The sequence below is a fragment of the Tyto alba genome, unplaced genomic scaffold, assembly GCF_018691265.1.
Source record: "Tyto alba isolate M040663 unplaced genomic scaffold, T.alba_DEE_v4.0 Super-Scaffold_40, whole genome shotgun sequence".
NCBI classification, from domain to species: domain Eukaryota; kingdom Metazoa; phylum Chordata; class Aves; order Strigiformes; family Tytonidae; genus Tyto; species Tyto alba.
In genome coordinates this window covers 24,607,306-24,628,526 of record NW_024881316.1, presented here as the reverse complement: position 1 = coordinate 24,628,526, position 21,221 = coordinate 24,607,306, and the positions used below count along the sequence as shown (strand labels likewise).

At 37.0% G+C, this 21,221-nt stretch overlaps 1 protein-coding gene across 2 annotated transcripts in view; it reads left to right on the top strand.

Moving 5' to 3' along the window:
* Nucleotides 1-21,221, top strand: part of TINAG (tubulointerstitial nephritis antigen) — a 50,256-nt gene that overhangs the window by 13,157 nt on the left and 15,878 nt on the right. For both annotated transcript variants that reach the window (XR_004409527.1, XM_009971316.2), the window contains exons 5-9: nucleotides 1,063-1,186; nucleotides 3,361-3,511; nucleotides 10,563-10,743; nucleotides 11,177-11,222; nucleotides 16,297-16,402. Coding sequence is in view for 1 of the 2 variants with exons in the window: in XM_009971316.2 (XP_009969618.2) it covers nucleotides 1,063-1,186; nucleotides 3,361-3,511; nucleotides 10,563-10,743; nucleotides 11,177-11,222; nucleotides 16,297-16,402 (608 nt within the window). In the remaining variant the exon portion in view is untranslated. The remainder of the gene's footprint in view (nucleotides 1-1,062; nucleotides 1,187-3,360; nucleotides 3,512-10,562; nucleotides 10,744-11,176; nucleotides 11,223-16,296; nucleotides 16,403-21,221) is intronic.

Below are 21,221 nucleotides of genomic sequence, written 5' to 3'. Positions count from 1 at the left end.
AAGCAATTTAGAAATATGGCTCAGCAAGGACACACAGAATTAGAAGACTAAATCAAAGTAAAAGAAAGGAATTTGGACAGGATAGAAGCCATTGGACTTCAGTGTATAAGCCTGCTTATGAGAAAGAAGCATCAGGGAATGTTTTGCTTAGGAACAGATTATCGTATTTTGTATATTGTATTTTCCTCTGAAACAGATGTTATCAACAGTTATTTGAGAGAAACTGATAGACTGGATGGACTAATACTTCAATTCAGTGTGGCCTTTCCTAGTTCCCTGCACAACATAAGCAATTATTTCATAAAGTTCAACAGTAAAATAGAAAATGAGTCAATGATTTTGATATGTTGAACACAGAACAGATTATTAGTGGTTGTACCAGATGGTTCTTGCATATGCAGATATTTGTGCAAAGCTTAGAGGACATAAATTAAGACTGAGAGATGAGGATGCCAAAAATGGCTGTCCAAATGGTTTTAGCAAGCAGACCATGAATTCCCTTCAATACAACATCAGACTGTAAAACAGAAGGAAAATCACTGATTTTCATTCTGGAATGAGAATAAGTGCTGGAGATTGAAAACCCTTGGTGTAAACGACAAATCACTGATACACTGTACTGATGCCTTCCCCATGGTAACTAAAATTTCCTACCTACAGCCACATGTCAAGGAGAATAGGGTAACAGGTACCTAACTTCACCGCTATTTGTAGCAGAAGGCTTTTCTTTCCAAAAATGCCAGCTGGGTCACAATTAACATGTTTCATAGGGAATTGTTTGAGATAAAAAGCAGAGAGAAACTGGACAGGTTATTCCAGTTGGCAGTTATGGAACTCAGCTTTCCAGCTCAGTTAGTGGAGTGCCAGAACTCTCCTGCTCTCAGGGGGTCCACAGCACCCAGCCATAGGATGACCACCACAGGGATGTTTGGGAAGCCACAGGTGCCAATGTATTAAGTTTTCTCAATTTAAAAATTAAGAATTTAAAAATCAAAACTAGGGTAAAATTTTAGAAAAAATTAGGAATTGAAGCATATACAGATCTCCTACATTTTGTTTTAGGGAAACTCACTTCCAGAAGAAAAATTTCCTGCATTTTTTGCAGCCAGTTATGCATGGCCTGATTGGATTCATGATCCTCTGGATCAACGAAACTGTGGAGCATCCTGGGCTTTTTCAACTGCAAGTAATATCAATTTTTTTCTCCTTTTAAATATATCATTGATGCTAGTTGCATGATGAAAATTTGTAATGATTAGTAATGAAGTAATTTCAGCTTGCTCTTCACTTTCTATTAGTAAATAGGAACATTTAAAATTGCTACTACTTTCCCTCTAAGTTGTCCCAAAGTCTTAAAAAGTCAATTTAAGCTGTAGAGCTTTGTTAGCTTTTCATAAGTTTGTGTAACATGTGGAGATTTTTTGGTGACAGAAAGTAGAAAATTAATTGACTAATGCACTTCATCATCACTTGTAGAGTAACTTTTAAAAAATCTGCATCCCTTGTTTACACAACTACATGTTTGACTTGAAAGCTTAAAACAGGGAGGCTTTATTCTTTTTATATGTATTTACATATTTGTGCATTTGCCATTGTCTAACCCCTGCTATTCAAGTAAATTAAGTATAATACTTTCAATAATTTTATGAGAAGAAAACCCTGAAACTGGTCACATATTTGTGGTAGAAAATGTTTTCAAGTTCCGTAAACAACAAAATGTCATTAATGCAATTCAACCTCATGTGCTAAAACCTCTGATTTTATGAAAAATGGACACAAGTGTTTGCGTCACTTTCTCCAAAGAAGCAACAGTAATCAATTGTGTTAATTTCTCTTATGCTGCAATAAATCTCAGTGTATTTGGGATGTATAAAGATAAAGAAAGAAATTATGCAATCAATCTTTATGACTTGATCTGGCCAGTGGGTTTTCATGGGTGCAGGTTTCTGCAACTGCTTCTTTAAATCACAGTCATAAGAGCAGGAAAGGAGCATTTAGGTTAGTTAATCCTAGCTCCCTGCCAAAGCCAGACTGAACACCCTCTGTTACTAATATGTCTGGTGTAGTTTGAAAAGACAAAACCAAGAGGGCTTCTAACAGCTCTCCTGATAGATTACTGCAGAGATGAACAGAGCTCACTGAAGGAAAGACTTTCCAGATATTCAGTCTAAATTTTCCCTTTCATAAGTGAATCTTCTGATTTAATACACATAATTATATTCAGTGATAAATATTATGAGACACCTTCCTGTGTTGTTTAGGTGCATCTAACTTTTGCAATAGTTCTTTGTAAGATTAATCATTGCTCAATAAATAGACAAACACTGTTGTATCATTTTTTTTCTGATAATGAGTAATTCTTATAAATATTCCAAAACTATTCAGTAAAGTTTTTACACCCATGAAAATAAATCCATTGTCATGTGACACCTCACAAAAGCTCAAAAGACAGTCCTTGACAGCTGCCATCAGCAGAATCACTCTTTTGAAGTCTTGTCTAAAATTCACTGAAGTTAGTGTTGATTTTGATGGGGCTTTAGATTTTAAGGAATTTTAAAAATTTATTTTCATGTTCAAAAATGAAGGGCTAAAAATAATAAAAATATAATTTAAGCACAGGTAATGACTGGGATTGGGACTTAATTGTTTCATTGTCACTTGTTAAAGAAAGAAGTGGCTTGATTTCACCTACAATTTAGCTAACCTAGTCTGACTTTAAATCAGTGCTAAATATATTAGTACTTAGAATTATGACTGATTGAGTTCAGACATCTAAGGTGTCTATCTAAGAAGAGAGATTTTGTGTGATAAGGGAAGGAGGTCCAATGAATCCCACATTTACACATTAATATGATCATTTCCAAATATTCTTTCCAGTAAAACCAATACGTACTTTCAGTCTTGAATTTTTTTCTTCATAGGACTGTTAATTTTTGCTTTTCTTTTTTTTCCTAAATAAAGGAAGGAAAGGTAGAAAAGAAAGATAAGAGATTTGGAGATTCGGCAGAAGATTTCTATCTTTTGCTGAAGTCAACCAGAGGTAAATATGCATTTACAAACATGGTAGACACTATCAGAAAAAAATATGTAAATGCCTCATCTGATGTTTAGATATGTGAGACTTTGTGATAACCCATAAGTCTATGGATTTATAATATTACAGCAAAGTTGTCCATGATCCTTTTCAGTTTCACAATCCTCTCTTGGAAGTCTGTACAAATTAAATTGGTATTGTTTTGTAAAGGTATCTGCACAGACAGAAAATACTGAGGTTATTTTTCTGTCCCTCTTTCACAATAACCAGTGTGAAGTTGTGACTAATTATTTGTTTTTGATAACAGAAAATTTATTTCAAAACAGGCGTTGCAGCAGATAGAATAGCAATTCATTCCGAGGGTCAAATCACAGACAACCTTTCCGTTCAGAATTTGATCTCTTGTGATAACAGGAATCAACACGGATGTAATGGTGGAAGTATTGATGGTGCTTGGAGATATCTGAAAACACATGGGTAAATATTTTACCTGCTTGCCTAGATTATTTTAACTTGAACCAGTTGCTTAAGTTGCAAAGTTGCTTGTGTTATAATGATGATTTCTGACCTTTAAAAAAAGACATTTAGCTCTGTCCTAGGTCAGATTAATTTGATAACATCAAGACTATCACTCTCTCTCATTTAGACCTTCTTTAAATCACCTTCATGAAGCCCAAGAACTATGAAAAGTTCTCAGAGAAATAAGTGATGACTATTTTGAATGAGGGCTCTCAGTGAGAAAACTCTGCAACAACCTAGCTCCCATTTAAGCCTCATTACATCTAGATGTTGTCGTTAGCTGTAATATAACTGGCAAAAATGGTAGCCTCTCTAACAGAAAGACAAACAAGAAAGGATTTTTTTATGTCAAAGACAATACTGTAATTAGACTCAGAACTTTTGTGATTCTTGGGATACATGCTCTTTATGTTAAACACCTTTGAGTAAGCAGCCAGTTGCATGAGACAACATTTTGAACATTGAAAAGGATCAAACATTGCCTTTCTATAAAGCAAACTATAATCATCCCATCCCAAGCTTGCGCCAGAAAGCAACACTATAGCAAGGACTACACCTAGATCCTTCTTCATTCAGGTCAGACTAACCGAAGTTAACAGCCCTCAAAGGCCACATGAAGAGCTAGAAACTTTTTAAATGACACATAATAATTTATAGAATCACAGAATGATTTAGATTGGAATGAACTTTTGGAGGTCACCTAGTCCAACGTTCTGCTCAAATCATGACTAACTCCGAAATTAGATCAGGCTGCTCAGGTCATGTCCCTGGTCATATTTTGAGTATCTCCAAGGATGGAGGTTTCACAACCTTTCTTGCAGCAGGTCATTTTGACCACTGCTGTGGTCAAACATTTTTTTCTTATATCTAATCAGCATTTTCCTTGGTACAACTTGTGACTGATATCTTTGAGCTTTTCATTGTGTATCTCCAAGAAGATCCTTGTACAGACACAGTACTCCGTATGTAATCCCACAAGTGTCAATTTGAGGGGAATTATCACTTTTCACAGTGTCTTGGCTATGTTCTTGCTAGCACAATCCAGTATTGATTGTCCACATTTGCTAAGAGAGCCCACTGCTGACCCACGTTCAACTTTCTGCTCATCAGAACCCCATGTCCTATCTCTGTGAAACTGCTTTCTACACAGGCAGTGCCCTGCCAGTGCTGCTGCGTGGGCAGTTCTGGCTCAGAGGCAGGATTTGGTTCCTGCCTTTGGTTGAACTTCATGAGGTTTCTGTCAGCTCATTTCTCCAGCTTGTTAAGGTTGCTCTGAATGGTAGCCCTGCATACTAACCTCTTCCTACCAATTTGGCATCTTTCACAAAGTTACTGAGGGTGCCTTATGTCTCACTGACCAGATTGTTAATAGAGATGCAAAACAGTGTTGTCTCTGTGTTGACTCCTGAGGAATGCCACTAGTAAACAGACACCAGTCACTTTGACCTGTTGACCTCTCAGCATTCAATTTCAGTACAGTTACTGACCTTATAAGTCACTTATCTAGTCCAATAAACTAGAACACCACAGGACACCATTCTGAAAACATTGCTAAAGTCAAGGTAAATGATATTCACTGCTTTTCTTATTCTCAATGGAGCTGATCATTACATCATGGTCAGATCATCTCATTTTATCTCATCATGGTAAGGCATAATTTGCCATAGTAAATCTGTGCTGCCTGTTCCCAGTCAACTCCTTGAACTTCATGTGTCTGGAAATGGTTTCCTGGAGAATTTGCAATAACCAGATTTTATATACTGTATAATTACATTCTGCTGTTTCTCACATTGTCAGAAAATTTCTTGTACTTCCCGTTACACACCAAAATCTATTTCCCCTCTCACTTTTATACACCCTCATCCCTTACTCTGTCTTTGATATACCTGATACTGACAGACAGAGATCTTAGGTGTGCTGTCTATCAACTTTTAATTTCAGTTAAACAAACAAACAAACCAACCATGGAAAGATCAAAAGAATGTCAGATATGATGCATCAGACGTCATAGTTGACATGGCAACCTAGGGATCCAGGTGAAGACCAAAAAGCTGTCATTCACATGGGCACAATACACAAAAGTGATCATTCGGCTTTCTTCAAGTGTACCAAACTATTTCTGATCTGACACAGATTTTGTCTTGTTATAGGGAGAGATCACATAGAGTGTTCCTCTGTCTTTCTGTCACAGGGTTTAAACACTAAACTAGTTTTGATTTAAATTTTGAGAGGGAGACCCTTTAGGTGAGTGATTGCAGTGGGCACTAATGGATTCCACCTAACGAAGGCTTGTCAGCATCTCATGGGGGTAAAGGCAAAGACTTAACTCATGAAGAAATTGAAGGTATAGCTTAACTTTTTAAGCAACACTTTTCTGTAATGAGAATGGGTCCTTTTAATCAGTAGCTCATGCTTTTAAGTGAGTAAATACAATTCTTTCTTCTGCCTGAACTGTTTGCTTGCCAACCATGTTAAGGACAGGAGCACAAGAATTACCAGTGTAGATAAGATAAGAGATCAACTTTAATGAGTATTATCTCCACAACAGTTGGAGCAAGCTATTTTTAGTGGAAAATCCCTAAAGAATGCAGCAATAAGACAACATCCTAGTCTTCTCTTCCCTCTAACTGTTATCCCTGTATGGGCATAACCATTATGAGCCCATAATAATAATATTATTCCTATACAAGAAAGGTGTTGGGTTGTTTGTTTGTTTGTTTGTTTGTTTTTACCTGAAGCAGTATAGTTAGGGGCACAGCCTGTTCTGCAGAGGCAGTTTAAGTATACAAGAGTTAGCTTATTTCTAAAAGGAAAGCAAATCAGGCTGAAGATGTCTGAGGCACTTTGTTATCAACCTAACTGTACCCACACAGGATCTCATGCTGGTGTAAACGCGTTAGTGAGAAGATTGCTCCCTGATTGGCCAGAGTACCAGTGTGAAGGTGGTGTGCAGAGCAAGCTTTCTGACTGATACAAGCCTGGAAGCCTACAGACAGGGTATCTCAGATCACCTGTGAAGTGTCTTTTCACCTCCAAAATCCCCTAGTGGCAGCAGGGTTAGAGATAGATGATCTTTAAGGTCCCTTCCAGCCCCAAACCATTCTATGATTATTGCCTAGTCACCTGAGATGCCTCATGGTATTCACCAGCCTGTTGTAGCTGACTGTCCGAGTAAAGAATCTGCAGGGTAGTTGTGAGAACCATCACAAATTTTTAGAGACTATCTAGATCTTCAATAAATCTCTGTAGTCCAAAACTATTCTCTCAGACATTCCTTCATCTTTCTTGTCCCCATGGAGCCAGGTCCAACATGTACAATAGCACTGTGCTCTTACAGACTTTTGTCTGTTACCCATTCTTATCCCCAGTCATTGATAAGCCATCAAAGCACCATACACACAAAAATATCTCTACTTAGCTATTTTTATAAACAACATTTCTAAATCTTTACTTCCTTTCCTCAAGTTCAAATGATATTTCAAATCCTTTTCCAACAGGTCCAGCCACAAATAAACACCTTAAGGAAAGTATCCAAATATCTGTGAGGACAGAAACTAGAACACAAGAACAGCTACACTGGGTCTGAGCAAGGGTCCATTTAGCCCAACAATTTGTCTCTGGCAGCGGCCAAGAACAAATAGCATATATGAAAAAAAATTAAACTTTTTGATTCACTGGACTGATAATTGGATAATTTTTGCACCTGAAACCCTATAATCCATAAGTCTTTAACTTTGGCAATGAAAAAAATGGAAATTTATAACATAAAAATCTGAAGTGTCTTTTGAATGATCCCTGTTAAACAGTGTTTGCTTCTTCACACTTTCAGGTGACTCTTATTTTATGAGCCAGTATATTGTGATCATTTTTTTCATTATCTCCATATTCTGCAAAAGGGAGAAAGCACATCAGTTTTCTGTGTGGGCTTGTAAATTTTCACAGAAGGTGTTCAGTGTTGTTTTAAAGCTTCTGGTTTTCTGATTTCTGAAGTGTGCTTATATCGAGTTTTTGATAGAGTTTCAGGAAAATCGAGTTCTGGCCTAAATCATTGCCAGTGAAGTCAATGGAAGACTTCCATAAAGCTCAATGAGGTTAGGTCAGTGCTGAGACGTGACTTTTCAGAATCACTGGGAACCCAATTAACAGTGAAATCTGCTATATGTGGAGCTGAATCGCTGTTTAACTCTCTCTTTTTCCATTAATTAAAGAATAAATCAGCATTCTATTTCTAATTATTATTAATTTTAGGAATTTCAGGTACAAGCTATAATTTGGGAGGAATCAACATGGTTTGAAAAGATCTATTTTAACTTCTGAGGGAAAGTAAAAGCTTAGAGTCTTTAAGAATGAGGGATAAATATTTAATTTTCAGGTAGTAAAAAGTTTACACATATGAATGCAAATACTGCTTCTAATCAGGGCTTGATCTAATTTGTACCTTTGGCTTTTAACAGTTGCAGGGTATGATAAGTATATTATTAGTTTTGGCCAACTTGCTAATAACATATTCTAATGTTTTAGATTATGTTCTCACCCCACAATTCAAACATATAAATACAATAAAACCACAAAAATTTTCAATACAGTGACATCAGATGAATTCTGTCAAGAAAGTATGAACACACTGCAGACTTTTGCTGCTTCTCCCTGGATGCTGCTCTGCTTTCTCCTAGTAGTGTTTGTGTATATATGTATGTGTGTATGTATATGTGCACATAAACACGTTCACATTTAATTTCTGTTTTTCTTCTGTGATTCTTCTGGCAAGGTTTTCTCCTTGAATTTTTCATAATGTTCACTGTTGTGCTGGTGCTTCAGCATGTACAAACTCATGTTTCAGCAAAGAGCTGTTAAATTATGTTAATCATGACTGCATAAACTGTGGTTAGTGAAAAGATTAAAAAGTGACAATTAGTTCAGAATGAGTCATCATGTCTGGATTACCACACAGTTCCAGTGTGACAGTGCAGCATTTGGTGCTTCATTTCTTTTGCCATAGAAGACCCATCCATGCAGAACCTGTGAAAACTCCGGCAGGACAATTCAATTGAAAGGAGGGGAAAAAAAATCCCCACCCCAGGACTTAATTTCTCCTTTGTTGTCTTCCTCTGAGGTGTTTCTATGTACACCTGAGGAATAGGTATCATACCATTCCTTATGCTGGGTTGCAATCACCTACTCCTGCCCTGCTTATGCTAGATCATGCTCTGAGGACTGTCTTTGCTCACCTTACCTGCCTTGCAGACCTGATTGCACTATGCAGCAATCCTTTATTTCTTTTGGAAATCTGTGATCAATGGTGAGTAGAATGATTATGTATATAGAGATAGATAAATTTCATAAACATTATATATGTATACATATATAAACCAAAAGTTTCCTTCTACCCAGCAATAGAAACAAAGCATAATAAGTTGTAAAATGAATAATCACAACCCATGTATACTTGGCCTAAGTACTTACCATTCCCCATTGGAAATATGGGAATCCAGAATACTTTCAGACATTCACAAGATATTGAAAGGGGTTGCCAGTGAGTAGATTGAAGACCTAAGCAATACCAGCCTAACAACCTAACAACCTTAGGTGAATAATCCCTTTCCATGTAGGCAAAATTATTGTTTTTTGCAGTTACTGGGTGTGTTGGTCTAGTTTGGGCAGAAAGAATTTTGTAAGCAAAGACATTCTCTGGGTCAATTTTTCTACCACCAGATGCTAATGGGAAAACACTATGTCTTATGCAAAGTGGCTGAACATATATGTGCTCATCTTGTAAAGAGCCTGACAACTAAGTATACACAGGAAAACGTAATTATTCTGCATATATTGTATGAAAATACAGTGTTCAGTTCTTCATATTCAGAAAATTCAGTATAATTGGCATACTACTCAAATACATAACCTTTTTACAGGACTGCCTATTTTTAAATATTCTGCTTCAGTGAACTATTTAATTATGCTCTTTAAAAGAAACCCTCTCATAGATCTCCATTGTATTATCACAGAAATGCGTATATTGTCTTGGAAATAGCTAGCAGTATAATATAGAAAACTAGGAGGTCTCAGTATCTCATAAAAAGGATAAAACAATTAGTAGAAGATTCAGTGTGCCTTTATTTCAGTATTTCAGATTGTTAGTAAATGCATTTTACACATGTGCTTTGTTTCCTTCACTTTATTAAAGTAAAAACAACGTTCAGTTAGTCAAACAGTCAAAATGACTGAACAATTCAGGATGAGCTACTTGAAGGAAACAAACTTCATTGCTCCTCTCTGTTGTTGGATGCAATGAAGGCTCTTAAGCTGTCCTTCAAAGCACCATATTTACTCATATGACAACAAGACATCAATTATTTGTACCCAAACCTTTAAACAATGACTTTAAACAATAGGACTTTTTATCTCAACAAACGTTCACAAAAATGTGAGCAAATGTTCCCTTTATATTGTCAGAAAAATGGATGGTCAGAGACTTTTTAGTTAAAAGAAATAAAAAGACCTGTAGCTTTTCACCAACATTCTTGTAGAAAACGTAGATAAAACTAGAAAATGGTTTATTTCCCTTAAAAATTTTCTGCTGCAAATATGCTCATTTCACAAGCCATTTTTGCTAAATGGATCCTGTTGACAACATTGGTAATTTATTGATCTTATTCAGTGAGAACTTTCATGAATCATTAATGAGATGAATGTACTAGGTGACAAGTGCTGAAACACATTTTCGCACCTATCTCTCTTTGGTGAAGGGTGGGGAGAGGACTACCACAACTGAAACTTAATCATACGCCTCATGCATATGAATTGAAGCAAGTGTTTTCCAGTTGACGATGAAATATACACACTTTTGAAAAATGAGGGCCTCTGTAAATTTACTTGAAATATGACAGATGTAAAACAGTTAAAAACTTGAAATAAAACTGTAAAAATGCTTAAGCAAGTTTCTTATAAAATTTTTTTCTTTTTTCTTTTTTTTCTTTTTTTTTTTTTTTTTAATTAAACATCTGAACAGGGTTGTATCCTATGCTTGTTATCCATCATTTTGGAATGATCACCTGAAGCCACCAGGTGAAAATCATTGTTATGTGTCAAGTGAATATGGAAAAAACTATACAAACGGGCCATGTCCCAATGCTTTAGAAGAATCCAATCGGTTATACCGATGTGCTTCTCACTACAGGGTCTCCTCAAAAGTAAGTTCATGCTGTTCACCAATTGTCTCACCCATTTTTGTCTTTTGAGACTTGAAAATTATTTGACATATGGAAATATGTTCACTTTACTTGGAGACTAGAGCTGTGAATTTTCCTTTATATTGCCCTTGTGTTTTTAGACGAGTTTAAATTCTTTATGGTTTCTCAATTTTACATCATCGCTTTAAAGCTGTTCCTTTGTGGTCCTATAGAAATTAGAGATAGAAAAGAAAGTATGCAGTCATAACTGTGCATTAATGCTTCTTAAAGATGTTTCTGAAGGTTTTGTTCACTTAGTAAACCAAATACAAGTTCAACGGTACTTTTATACTATATATATACACAATGAGAAATTAGTATGAGTTTTAATTTTATTTAATAGAATGTATTATCTTCCCTTGCCCTTTCTGCTGCTGCTTTCACTTCCCCTCAGGAAACTGATATAATGAAAGAAATCATGGAAAAAGGACCAGTGCAAGGTATGGTATATTTGGAAGTTGATAATATTATTATTAAAATAATTAAAATGTGCAATGTCCTTGTATCAAAATATTAGAAAACATTAATTGCACTCCACAGTGAATAAAACAGACGCATGGACTATAGTTCATCCAGGGACATTTGGCAGGCAAGTAGTGTTCCTAAAGGCTGCTATACTGCATCAGAGTCCATAATGAGGAAAATGACCTTGAGCTGATTTGTTGAAAATACACGCAAAATCTGTGTGCTGGAAACGTGCCTTTTCCCCGTGACAGTTCTTTGCTCATTGATGAAATAGCAATTTGGGGCTGTGCAGGACGAGTTAAATGTCAGCAAAGCTCTGCTCCCCAGGCTGGGATCGATTCCCTAGCTGGCTGAGGCCAGCCCACCATGCCTGCTCTCCTCTGAAAGCAACCCTGTAGTATATGGGCCTTCCAGCAAATAATTCAGTGATGGAATACTGCCAGAATTTCCCCTCTCAGAGCCCAAATGCTTTTGTTGGATGCAGAGGGCTATCAGTTTTGAATTTTTTCTGTTGAATCCTGCAATGAAAATCCCTAACTTCTCACAGAAATAAAGAAACTTCAGCAGGGAGTGAGGGATTGCAAAAGAGTTGTTTAGCCTGACTACTGTCTGTTTGCAGTCATGGATGGTGCTGGCAGCACCTGAAAATGCAGGTTCTTGCTTGCAACCGGGACCAGTGTAACTGGAGAGGTTGAGGGATGTGGAGCTTGGGGTGATGGGGAAAGGTCGTGGTGCAGGATGTCCACCCTCTGGATGCATTGATGATGTAAAACCAAAGCATCTAACTTCAGGGGACTTCTGCATTTCTACTGCCTTCAATTATATAATGAGTTACCGTAACCTCAAATTTATTATTGGAATGGTCTTGTTTATTAGATTTAATTAATTTCAGTGCATCATGGAGTTGAAATTACTCCTTAAAGCTCCTTATGTGAGCAGTTGTAATTATTCTGAATCTCAGACTTAACAAGATTGATATTATCGGTCTTTTTTGTTCTGCATGAGTTTGTTTGCTCAAGGAAAATATTTTTTCCCATGCTGCATTTGATCTAGAAGTGAACACATAATTTCCACTGGTTTTGAGAGAAATAAAAATTTAGGATTCTCAAGATAAAATTTCAGACCACTCTCTAATATTGAGTTGTAGTCCGTGTATACACAGTTTGCTGGATTAATCTGTCAGTACTAAATCTTCCACATAAAATAATCTATATTCAGCCATCTGTTAGGTTTTAGCCACTCAATAATTCACACAATTTTTTGAAATGTCAGTTTTCAGAGAAAATGTCTATCAGGTTATGTTCATACTATATGTGAAAAAATCAAGATGTAAAGGAGAGTATATAACCGAGAATGTATATCACTGAGTGAAAACACTTTCCATTTTTTCCATTTGCTATAATGACATTTTTATATGAGTCAGTTATGACCCATTAATTTGTCACTGATTCTCTTCTCTATCTTCCCATATTACAAATATGATCAGGGCATAATTCTAATTTTAAAACCATGTCATACTTTTTTTTTTTTTTTTTTTCCCAAAACATCCTGCAAATGATCTTCAGCTACTGAAAGAGATTTTTCCATTATTCATTCACTTGTCATTCCTCAAGAACTTACAAACCTCTTATGGCCAGTCTTATCTAATGTACTAAGTAACATTTAATAGGTGGAAAAAATTCAAGATCCTTTCAATATCATGATGTAGAAAGTCATCCTGTTTGATGGTGAATGTACTTGGATTTTTGGGCATAGTCAAAGTTTAGAAAAATATTTATTTTTTAACAACGATGAAACAGTAGGTGTAGGAATGTAATTGAAAGCTTTCTATTATACAGCTTAGAAGTTTGAATAACAATTTCTCTCTGGCCTACGTCATTGTTTTATATGGTACAGGAACTGAGCAATTACCACTTTCAGATGCAAATGATGAAACAGTAGTTTTTAGCTACTAAGAAGAAGAAAATTAGCTGTATCCCAGCCAAAACTAGGACAATCCATTTTCAGATAAACATAGTGAAGTTTCATTATTGTTTTGAAAATATTCAAATGGACAATCATCTTTTTTTTTTTTTTTAATGGGCTTTAGGAAATACTCTGATAGTTATAGTACTGGTGTAAGAAAATAATCCTTTCTGTCACATTAGTCAGTCTCAATCAAAAGAAAAGCTAACATTGTGTTGGCAATACATCAAAGTTTTGATCCTACAAAACTTATAATTTCAGATATCATGATCTTGGGAAAAAAATGAATATTTAATTTGCTGAGACAGAAAAAGATGTGGAGAAAGCACTAGACTACGTCAATGTAGAGTGCTACATTTTAGTTCCTTTTGTAGCAACTACTTTTAGGTTTTTGTATCTTCATATGTCTTAGAGACACAAATTCTTATTCATGAATTTTGTGCAGAGGAATCCATAGTGGAATGAATCTTATAATCTGCTACATTTATATGCACAGATCTAACAGCTCAGCATGAATTACAGTCAACCTTATGAAAATTGATACTTCTTCTGATTCATTAATGATTAGTCTATTCATTTTGGAAAATGTAAAGTCTCTTCTATGTGGGAGGGAGCCAAGTTGGCTGCTGGGCTGTGATCATCTCATCCTGTCCAGGTCATAGTCCATATCAAGACAAAGTCACTGAATAAATAAAAATATCTCAATGCTTGATTTTGAACTATTATCTCTCTGTCCACCCTACACCTCATGTACCCAACACACTTAACTCCAAATACTTTACCATTATTTAGTTCCTGATTGCAGGGTATATACATAAGTATATATATATATTTACATTCATATACAAATATATTCATACATATATACATACACACACTAAATGTAGATATAATATGTAATCATGGATAAAATTCACTTAGGCTAAAGTTATTCTGTAAACACACTTCGAAATTTTCTATTTCATTTCAGTGGAAATAATTTAGGTATGATGTTTCTTCACAGAGCCAAGAACATGTGTTTGGTTTAGAGTTGCTGATAAAGAATAAATTGTTTTCTGAAACTGAACTTACAGACTTTGATTACAAAGAACAGTGTGCTTCAGAAATGAAACTACTTTCTCCTGTCTCAGCCTAATGATAGATGAGATCTTCTATCCTCAGACCTCCTGTGGGAAAAGTGAATTTTGCAGTCCCTGCACTCAGACCTGTTTCTTTGCCTCCCTTTGGCAAAGGTATCAAAACAAGATCCAGAGAAGCCTCCACAGTAATTTTTTGAATGACTCATCCCCTTCACTTCTCCTCTGACACCCTCACCTGGACTAAGACGAGTGGGAGTCTTCTTCCCTCTTTCTGTTCCTTTGTACTGCTTTAAAGCTCTCCTTCTGCAGGATCCTCTGCAGCTCAGAAACCTCAACAGCTGGTATTTTACGTAGAGGTGCAGGGACATCCACAGGAGTTAAACTCCTAGCTCTATACACTGGTGAGCCTGGGGCCAGAGGGAGGGGGGAAACCTTTTCAGAGAGCTCTAATGGAGTCCTGAGCTTGCAGCTAGAAACCAAGAATAAAGTTTGTGATAATTTCCACTTGGTTTGTTGCTGTCAATATGTGTGATCTCTGGTTCTGCAGGCAGCTCAGCAGAAGCTGTAACATTATTCATTAAAAGCATTTATTTTTTTTTTTTTTCTGATTTAACTGACATAGCTTTCTCCTAGGCTTGCCACCTAGGTAGCATCATGGCTGCTTATTCTCTATGTGTTGCTACTGGTATACATTTTTTATGTGAGCGACCTCATTAGTAAAGTATATTTTCAGCCAGATCTTGTGGGCAAATGGGCTCATTTGGCCATGTTTTGAGCTGTTCTTTTTCATCCCCTAAAATTCATGAAAATTTTTTGTTTTGGCCAAGTATGACAGAGGCCAAGAGGTTGTAAAGATAGCTAATTCCTTTCAAGTTTATGAAAATATTCAGGTAGGAAAAAGAAATCTGAAATTGTGCCAGACAGGAAAAACTGAAGCATGAGCTCACCTTACTGGATACCGTAAATCTATACGAGGCACATGTGTTGTAAATGCTCCAACCACATAAAAAATGGTCAGTGAAATTTTTACTTTATGGGACTCCCAAGATGCAAGACTTTAGGATTTCACTAATTCTCATGTTCCAAGCTGTGTGGCAGTCTAAGACTGCTAAAGTCATAAGCTAAAAGTAAGTTGAAGTTAAGCTTGTATTTAGTGCTTCTGATTGACTGGAATCTAAAGGTAATGGAGACCTGGAAAACACTGACTTTTCTCTGGATTTAGTAGCCCACCATATAGAAAAGCAAATGGTACTAAGGTGACAGAACAAATATGGAAAAGAAGCAGAAATCATTTTTCTTAAAAAAAAAAAGTGAATGATATTCCTAGGAAATAATGAGTAAAAATAAAATGTAAATTGTAATCTTCAAGCTCTTGCACAAATTTTCCAGTTCATCAGCTCTTTGGTTTTGTATTTGTATGTAGACAAAGGGTTTTTTTTTTTACACTTTTAGCTGAAAGTCAGGACGAACATATATACATGACAATCTAGTTTTTCATAAGGAGATTGCTGTGTACTTAATGAACTCTATCTGAGTTTCAGAAAAAGGAACACATATCACTCCCCCATATTTCACAGAATGTATAGTTTCTGTTAAATACTTTTCTTGAACATGCAGATGTTTGTCAGAACTGAGGATTTTATACATGGACCTTGAAGAGGTTTGTTTTATTGAATTGGATTTCACTGGAATTGAAATAACTTGTGTAATGCTACACAATGTAATATTTTTTCTTAGCGTATTGGAAGAAGTCCATGATAGGGAATTTCCATGACAGGGAAACCCGGTTAACTTGACAAGAGACCTCTGAGAGAACTCTGTTGAAATATTCCCCTCAGTTCACTCACATCAGGGAAATTCTGAGCAATTAGTGGATTTAGTGTAATTACAAAGTACACTTACACAGTCCAACACACAAAAAAAACCTCACCGGTAAAATGCAAAGAGCAAACAAGAATAGAAGAAACAATTACTGACTGTGCTGATTTTTCCTATTGTTTTTTAGCTATAATGAAAGTGTATGAAGATTTTTTCCTTTACAAAGAGGGAATCTACAGACGCTCCCAGAAAGCAGGATCTAAATGGAAGACTCATTCAGTCAAACTCCTTGGGTAAGTGTATTTTTTTACCCATTTCCACTGCCATTCGTGAATGTAGTAAAATGTCAGTGACCAGTTTGGAACCCAAACATTTCACTATTAGAGGTTCAGCACTGTTATATCCCAACATAAGATTGTTGCTGTTTCATTTATGCATATCTGAGAATTTTAGAGAGCATTAGAAAGAGGTATAGACCTATCATCTTTTAATCTACTCTAACATTTGTTCTAAAACTTTAAATAAACTGGTTTATAGAATAAAATGTTTTTCTGAGTATTCACAAATATTCCATGTACACATCAAGTTGTGAACAAATCTGACACAATTTTCTTCAAACATGCCACCAAGCAGAATGCAAATGGAAACATAAAAATTGCCAGTGACCTTATAGTTAACAGTCACAGCTTACTGACACAGCAGCCTGGGCTTTCTACGCCCCAAGTAGAAATCAAATGCTGCTAGGATGTTGCTGATTTTATTTGTGATGCACGGGGAACAGACACTCAGGGCTGTAACTGCTGCAGAAGAGTGTGTATAATACACTAGTGGATTTTCGCTCAAATGTAGACCAGTGCCACTGTATTAAGATGACAAGTATCTAATAATGCATACATGTGAATTACAGAACATACCATGGGACTTTATTCTCTGACATGGAGGGAATATACAAGGATGAATTTATTAAATCACCGAGTGAGTGGTTACACAGATAAATGACTGAAGAGTCTTAAACAAATATTTTATAGGTGATCTAGAATATCAAATAAATAATGACTCAAGCCTGTGCTAGGAAGATTACCGAGGGTATCTTCAGCATGTAGTTCAAGAAGATAAAGTCATGAAATAATGTGCATTTTGTATTTATGATCTTAGTGAAGATGTCCTTGCAAAGGACATAAAAATGCCAATGGTTGTGAAAACTGCTAGCTATGAATTACAAGAGTGTGCCTGATAGTGACATAGCAGCAAAGAGAAACATCAGGCTTATGCAGGATCATCCTTGACCCTATACTTTTGCAAAGAGTATTGTCTCAGACTAGTAGAGGAAAAGATCCTGAGATATTCTTACAGTGAACGTTGTGAAACAGTGAAAGAGAAAAACTGGAATTTAGCATGGAAAAAATGGGGTACTGAATTAGCAAAACATGTTTATGAAAGACAGTTGGTATGTGTCAGTTTATGTGTATGTATTTAAGGCATATCTGAAGGGCCATGAGAAACCAATAAAATTAGACAGTAAAATTTGCAATGCAAATTGAATACCTCAGTTCCGACATGAGCTTCTGTGAGGCTGTGAGTGTAGGTGTTGGGAGGGCTATGAAGCATGCTTGGTGCAACCGTAGGGTGATAACAGCAATTCCATCAGATATGCTGCCCCAAATATATGCTGAATAACCTACTGAAGTGAGTGATTATGCCAGAATGGCACAGGGCAACAGTGAAGGCTGAGGATGGAGAGAGGAAGCGGGCTGTTAATGTGCTGAAGTGGATGCTGATTTAAATAGGAACTGATAGGTTGTGCAAGGAAAAGGTAGAAGGCCTTAGGCATGGAGCCACTTGTGAACAAAAAATCTGAGCGCCTTGACTGAGATGGAAGCTCCCTGCAGAGGATTGTGTTGAATGGACAGTGCAAAACACTGAGTAGGAGGAAAATCAAGTGATCTGATATACTGAAGAAGGACATGAGAAGTGAAAGAAAGAGAATAAAACTGAAGGCAGTGATATTTAAGAAACCTTAGCCTGATTCAGAGTTTAATATGCGGGAAATTCATTTTTTAACTTACTAACTTCCATTGAACATTGCTGAAGTATTCAGTAGATCCAATAGTATGAAGAATTACCCATCCTTTCATTGTCTGATGCATAAATGTTCTGACCTCTAAGATTATGGCATATAAAAATATTTGCAGAGGTATTTAACTGTAAAAATTGAATTCAAGTATGACAAGTTGGAGGTTGGTTGAGCCCAAGGCTAGGTGTACTTGCGTTTCTAGTGATGATAAATCCAGTCATAAAATGTGATTCTGCACCGTGAAGTCTAAAACACTCTTTTGGATAGATTTTAATGGCTTCAGGATTAAGCTATCACTTTTTCATATCATTCATTAGTTTGAATGACCTTGAATGAAAAATATGTGGCCTGGGTATAAGTTCTTTGCCACTCACATATAGCATGAGTGGGGGTTTTCTAAGCAAAGAATAATGCAAATTTCTTGACCTAAATAAAAAAACTCATGAGGATCACATTAAAGTTGGAATTCAAATAAAAATATTGATGATTATTGGCATTCTGGTTAGCCGAGATGGTTCCTGGAGAGAGAAAAAGGAGCAGAGACATGCTGACATATAGGGTAAAAAATGCAGTTTTGTGTGGGTTGATGTTTAGTGTAGTCTGATTTTCTATTTATAACCCCTTCTGTAAAAGAGATTCAATATTTGTAAAAGGCAGCCATAATAATGAATGACCATATTGAATTTGTATTTGTAATCTCTCAGAAACGTTTTAGAGAAAGCCTTAAACTGCCCATGAATTATACAACATATAAGGTGATGGAGTCATAAAATTGAAATAAATGTTGGTGAAGCTTCCAAGAGCTATTTGTACAAAACCAGAAATGCACATATAAACTGCCTAATTGATCATTGGATCATAAGGATTGTAAATGCATTGACTAGCTTTCCTTGTTCTGTAACTTGAAATTGCTAGTTATTTTCGATGATGTGAAGGCTTCTTATTTATAAAATCAGCTCTCATAGGTCTATAAATCTATCACCAGTGAGGTACTGTGTGACCTCATGCTCAGAGAGACGATGGGAAAAGACAGAACAGCATAGAAGCAGAAGAGGAAAATGTGGAACAGCCAGTCAGAGGGTGTTGTGATAGCAGACCATTTGGGTTTGATCACCTTCTCTAGGGACAGTGAAACAGGGTTTTCAGCAATCTGAAGGCAGGATGGACTGACCCCACTGACATTTAGAGAGAGTAGGATCTCTCAAACAGTTTCTATGTCTGTATTCTAGAGACAGGGAGGTAAGCAGAAAAAGTAAGTAACAGAGACTGGGATTCATAACAGCTAAGTTTTGATATGTAAAAGTTAGATTCTTGTGTCTCTGCTAGGTAACCATGGTTCCCTTTATCTTCCATTGTTACTCATCTGCTCTATCCTAGGTATCTACCTTAAGGTAAGTTGAATCACTTTGTCAGATCTTATTTCTCTTTGCTGACTATAAAAGAACCTGTGGGGTAACATCAGACTTACATAGCTAACATTAAAATGTCTAGGTTAGACTAGAGAAATCTCACTTGTAGTGGCATCATGAAGTAGCTTAAAAAGAAAATGACCATCTGACTGGTAGATAAGATTTATGGTAAGATAGTATCTTCAGAATGTCTTGACTTAGTGGCCGAGTCAAGCAGACCTGGTGCTGGCATGACCCACAGTGGAGAGCTCCAGTGCAGTGCAAAGGGGGTTTCCCAAATGGGGGAGTCTCAGAGGGAGCCCAGAGAGCTTCCAGGAGTCCACAGCTTGGCCACAGCTGCTGACAGGACCTAGGTGGCATCAGGAGCAATGGAGGCCAGGTCCCCTCTCCATGCCCCACCTTCCCAGGTGCCCTTGCATAATAGGTATGAGGCTCTGCAAGTGGAACCGAACAATAACAGGGACGATGGTTCATCTACCATGGAAGTGTCGCTGAGGTTAAGTCAACCTATGCCCTGCATCAAAACTGATTCCATAAAGAAAAAAAGACTGGTCACTGTCCTAGGAGGTTCCCTTCTAAAGCGAACAGAAGGTCCAAAATACAAGCCAGGCCCACTTCTCAGAGAAGTCCGTTGCCTCCCTAGAGCCTGGGTTAAAGATGTGAAGAGAAAACTTCCTACCCTTGTACAGCCCTCAGATTATTACCCATTATTGATTTTTTCAGGTAGTCAGTGATGAAGCTGTAACTATAAGTCTAAGGGCAATCAAGAGAGAATTCAGGGCCTTAGGACAACTGGTTAAGGGATCAGGAGCACAAGTAGTGTTCTCCTCTGTCCTTCCAGTTGCAGGAAACGATGACAGAAGAAACAAGAAAAACTAGCAGATCAACACCTGGTTCTAAGCCTGGTGTCACCTGCAGAATTTTGGATTTTTAGATCATGGGTTGCTTTACCTGACACCAGGCCAGCTGGAAACAGATAGGGTATACCTGTCACAAAGCGGGGAAAGGATCTTTGTGCAGGAGTTATCAGGACTCAGTGAAAGGGCTTTAAACTAGATTTGAAGGGGGAAAGGGATAAAACCAGGCTTGCTAGAGATAAGCCTAGGGGCAGCATGCCAGTTCTTGAGGGATGGTGTGCTAGCAATGTCCTTTGGTCTGCTGTCTCAGTGGAGGTAGAGGATGGAGATTCATGCAGCAGCAAAGATGCAAGGGTTATTGATGTGTTAGAAACTGTGGAAGTGCCTGGGAATGGTCACGTAGGAATTAGGGCTTCTCTCTCCAAAGAGGTGTCAGGATCAATAGCCCAACTGAAGTGCATCTAAACCAATGCATGTAACATAGGCAGCAAACAGGAGTTGGAAGCAATTGTGCAACAGGAAAATCATGATATAGTTGCCATCATGAAAACATGGTGGGAAGACTTGCACAACTGGAGTGCTGCAATGGATGCCTATAAACTCTTCAGAGGGATAGGCAAGGAAGGAGAGGTGGTGGGGTAGTCTTGTATGGTAGAGAGTGTTTTGATTATCTAGAGCTTAATTATGGTGATGGTAGGGTTGAATGAGTAAGAATCAGGGAGAAGGCCAACAAGGCAGATATCATGGCAGATATCATGGTGGGAGTCTGTTA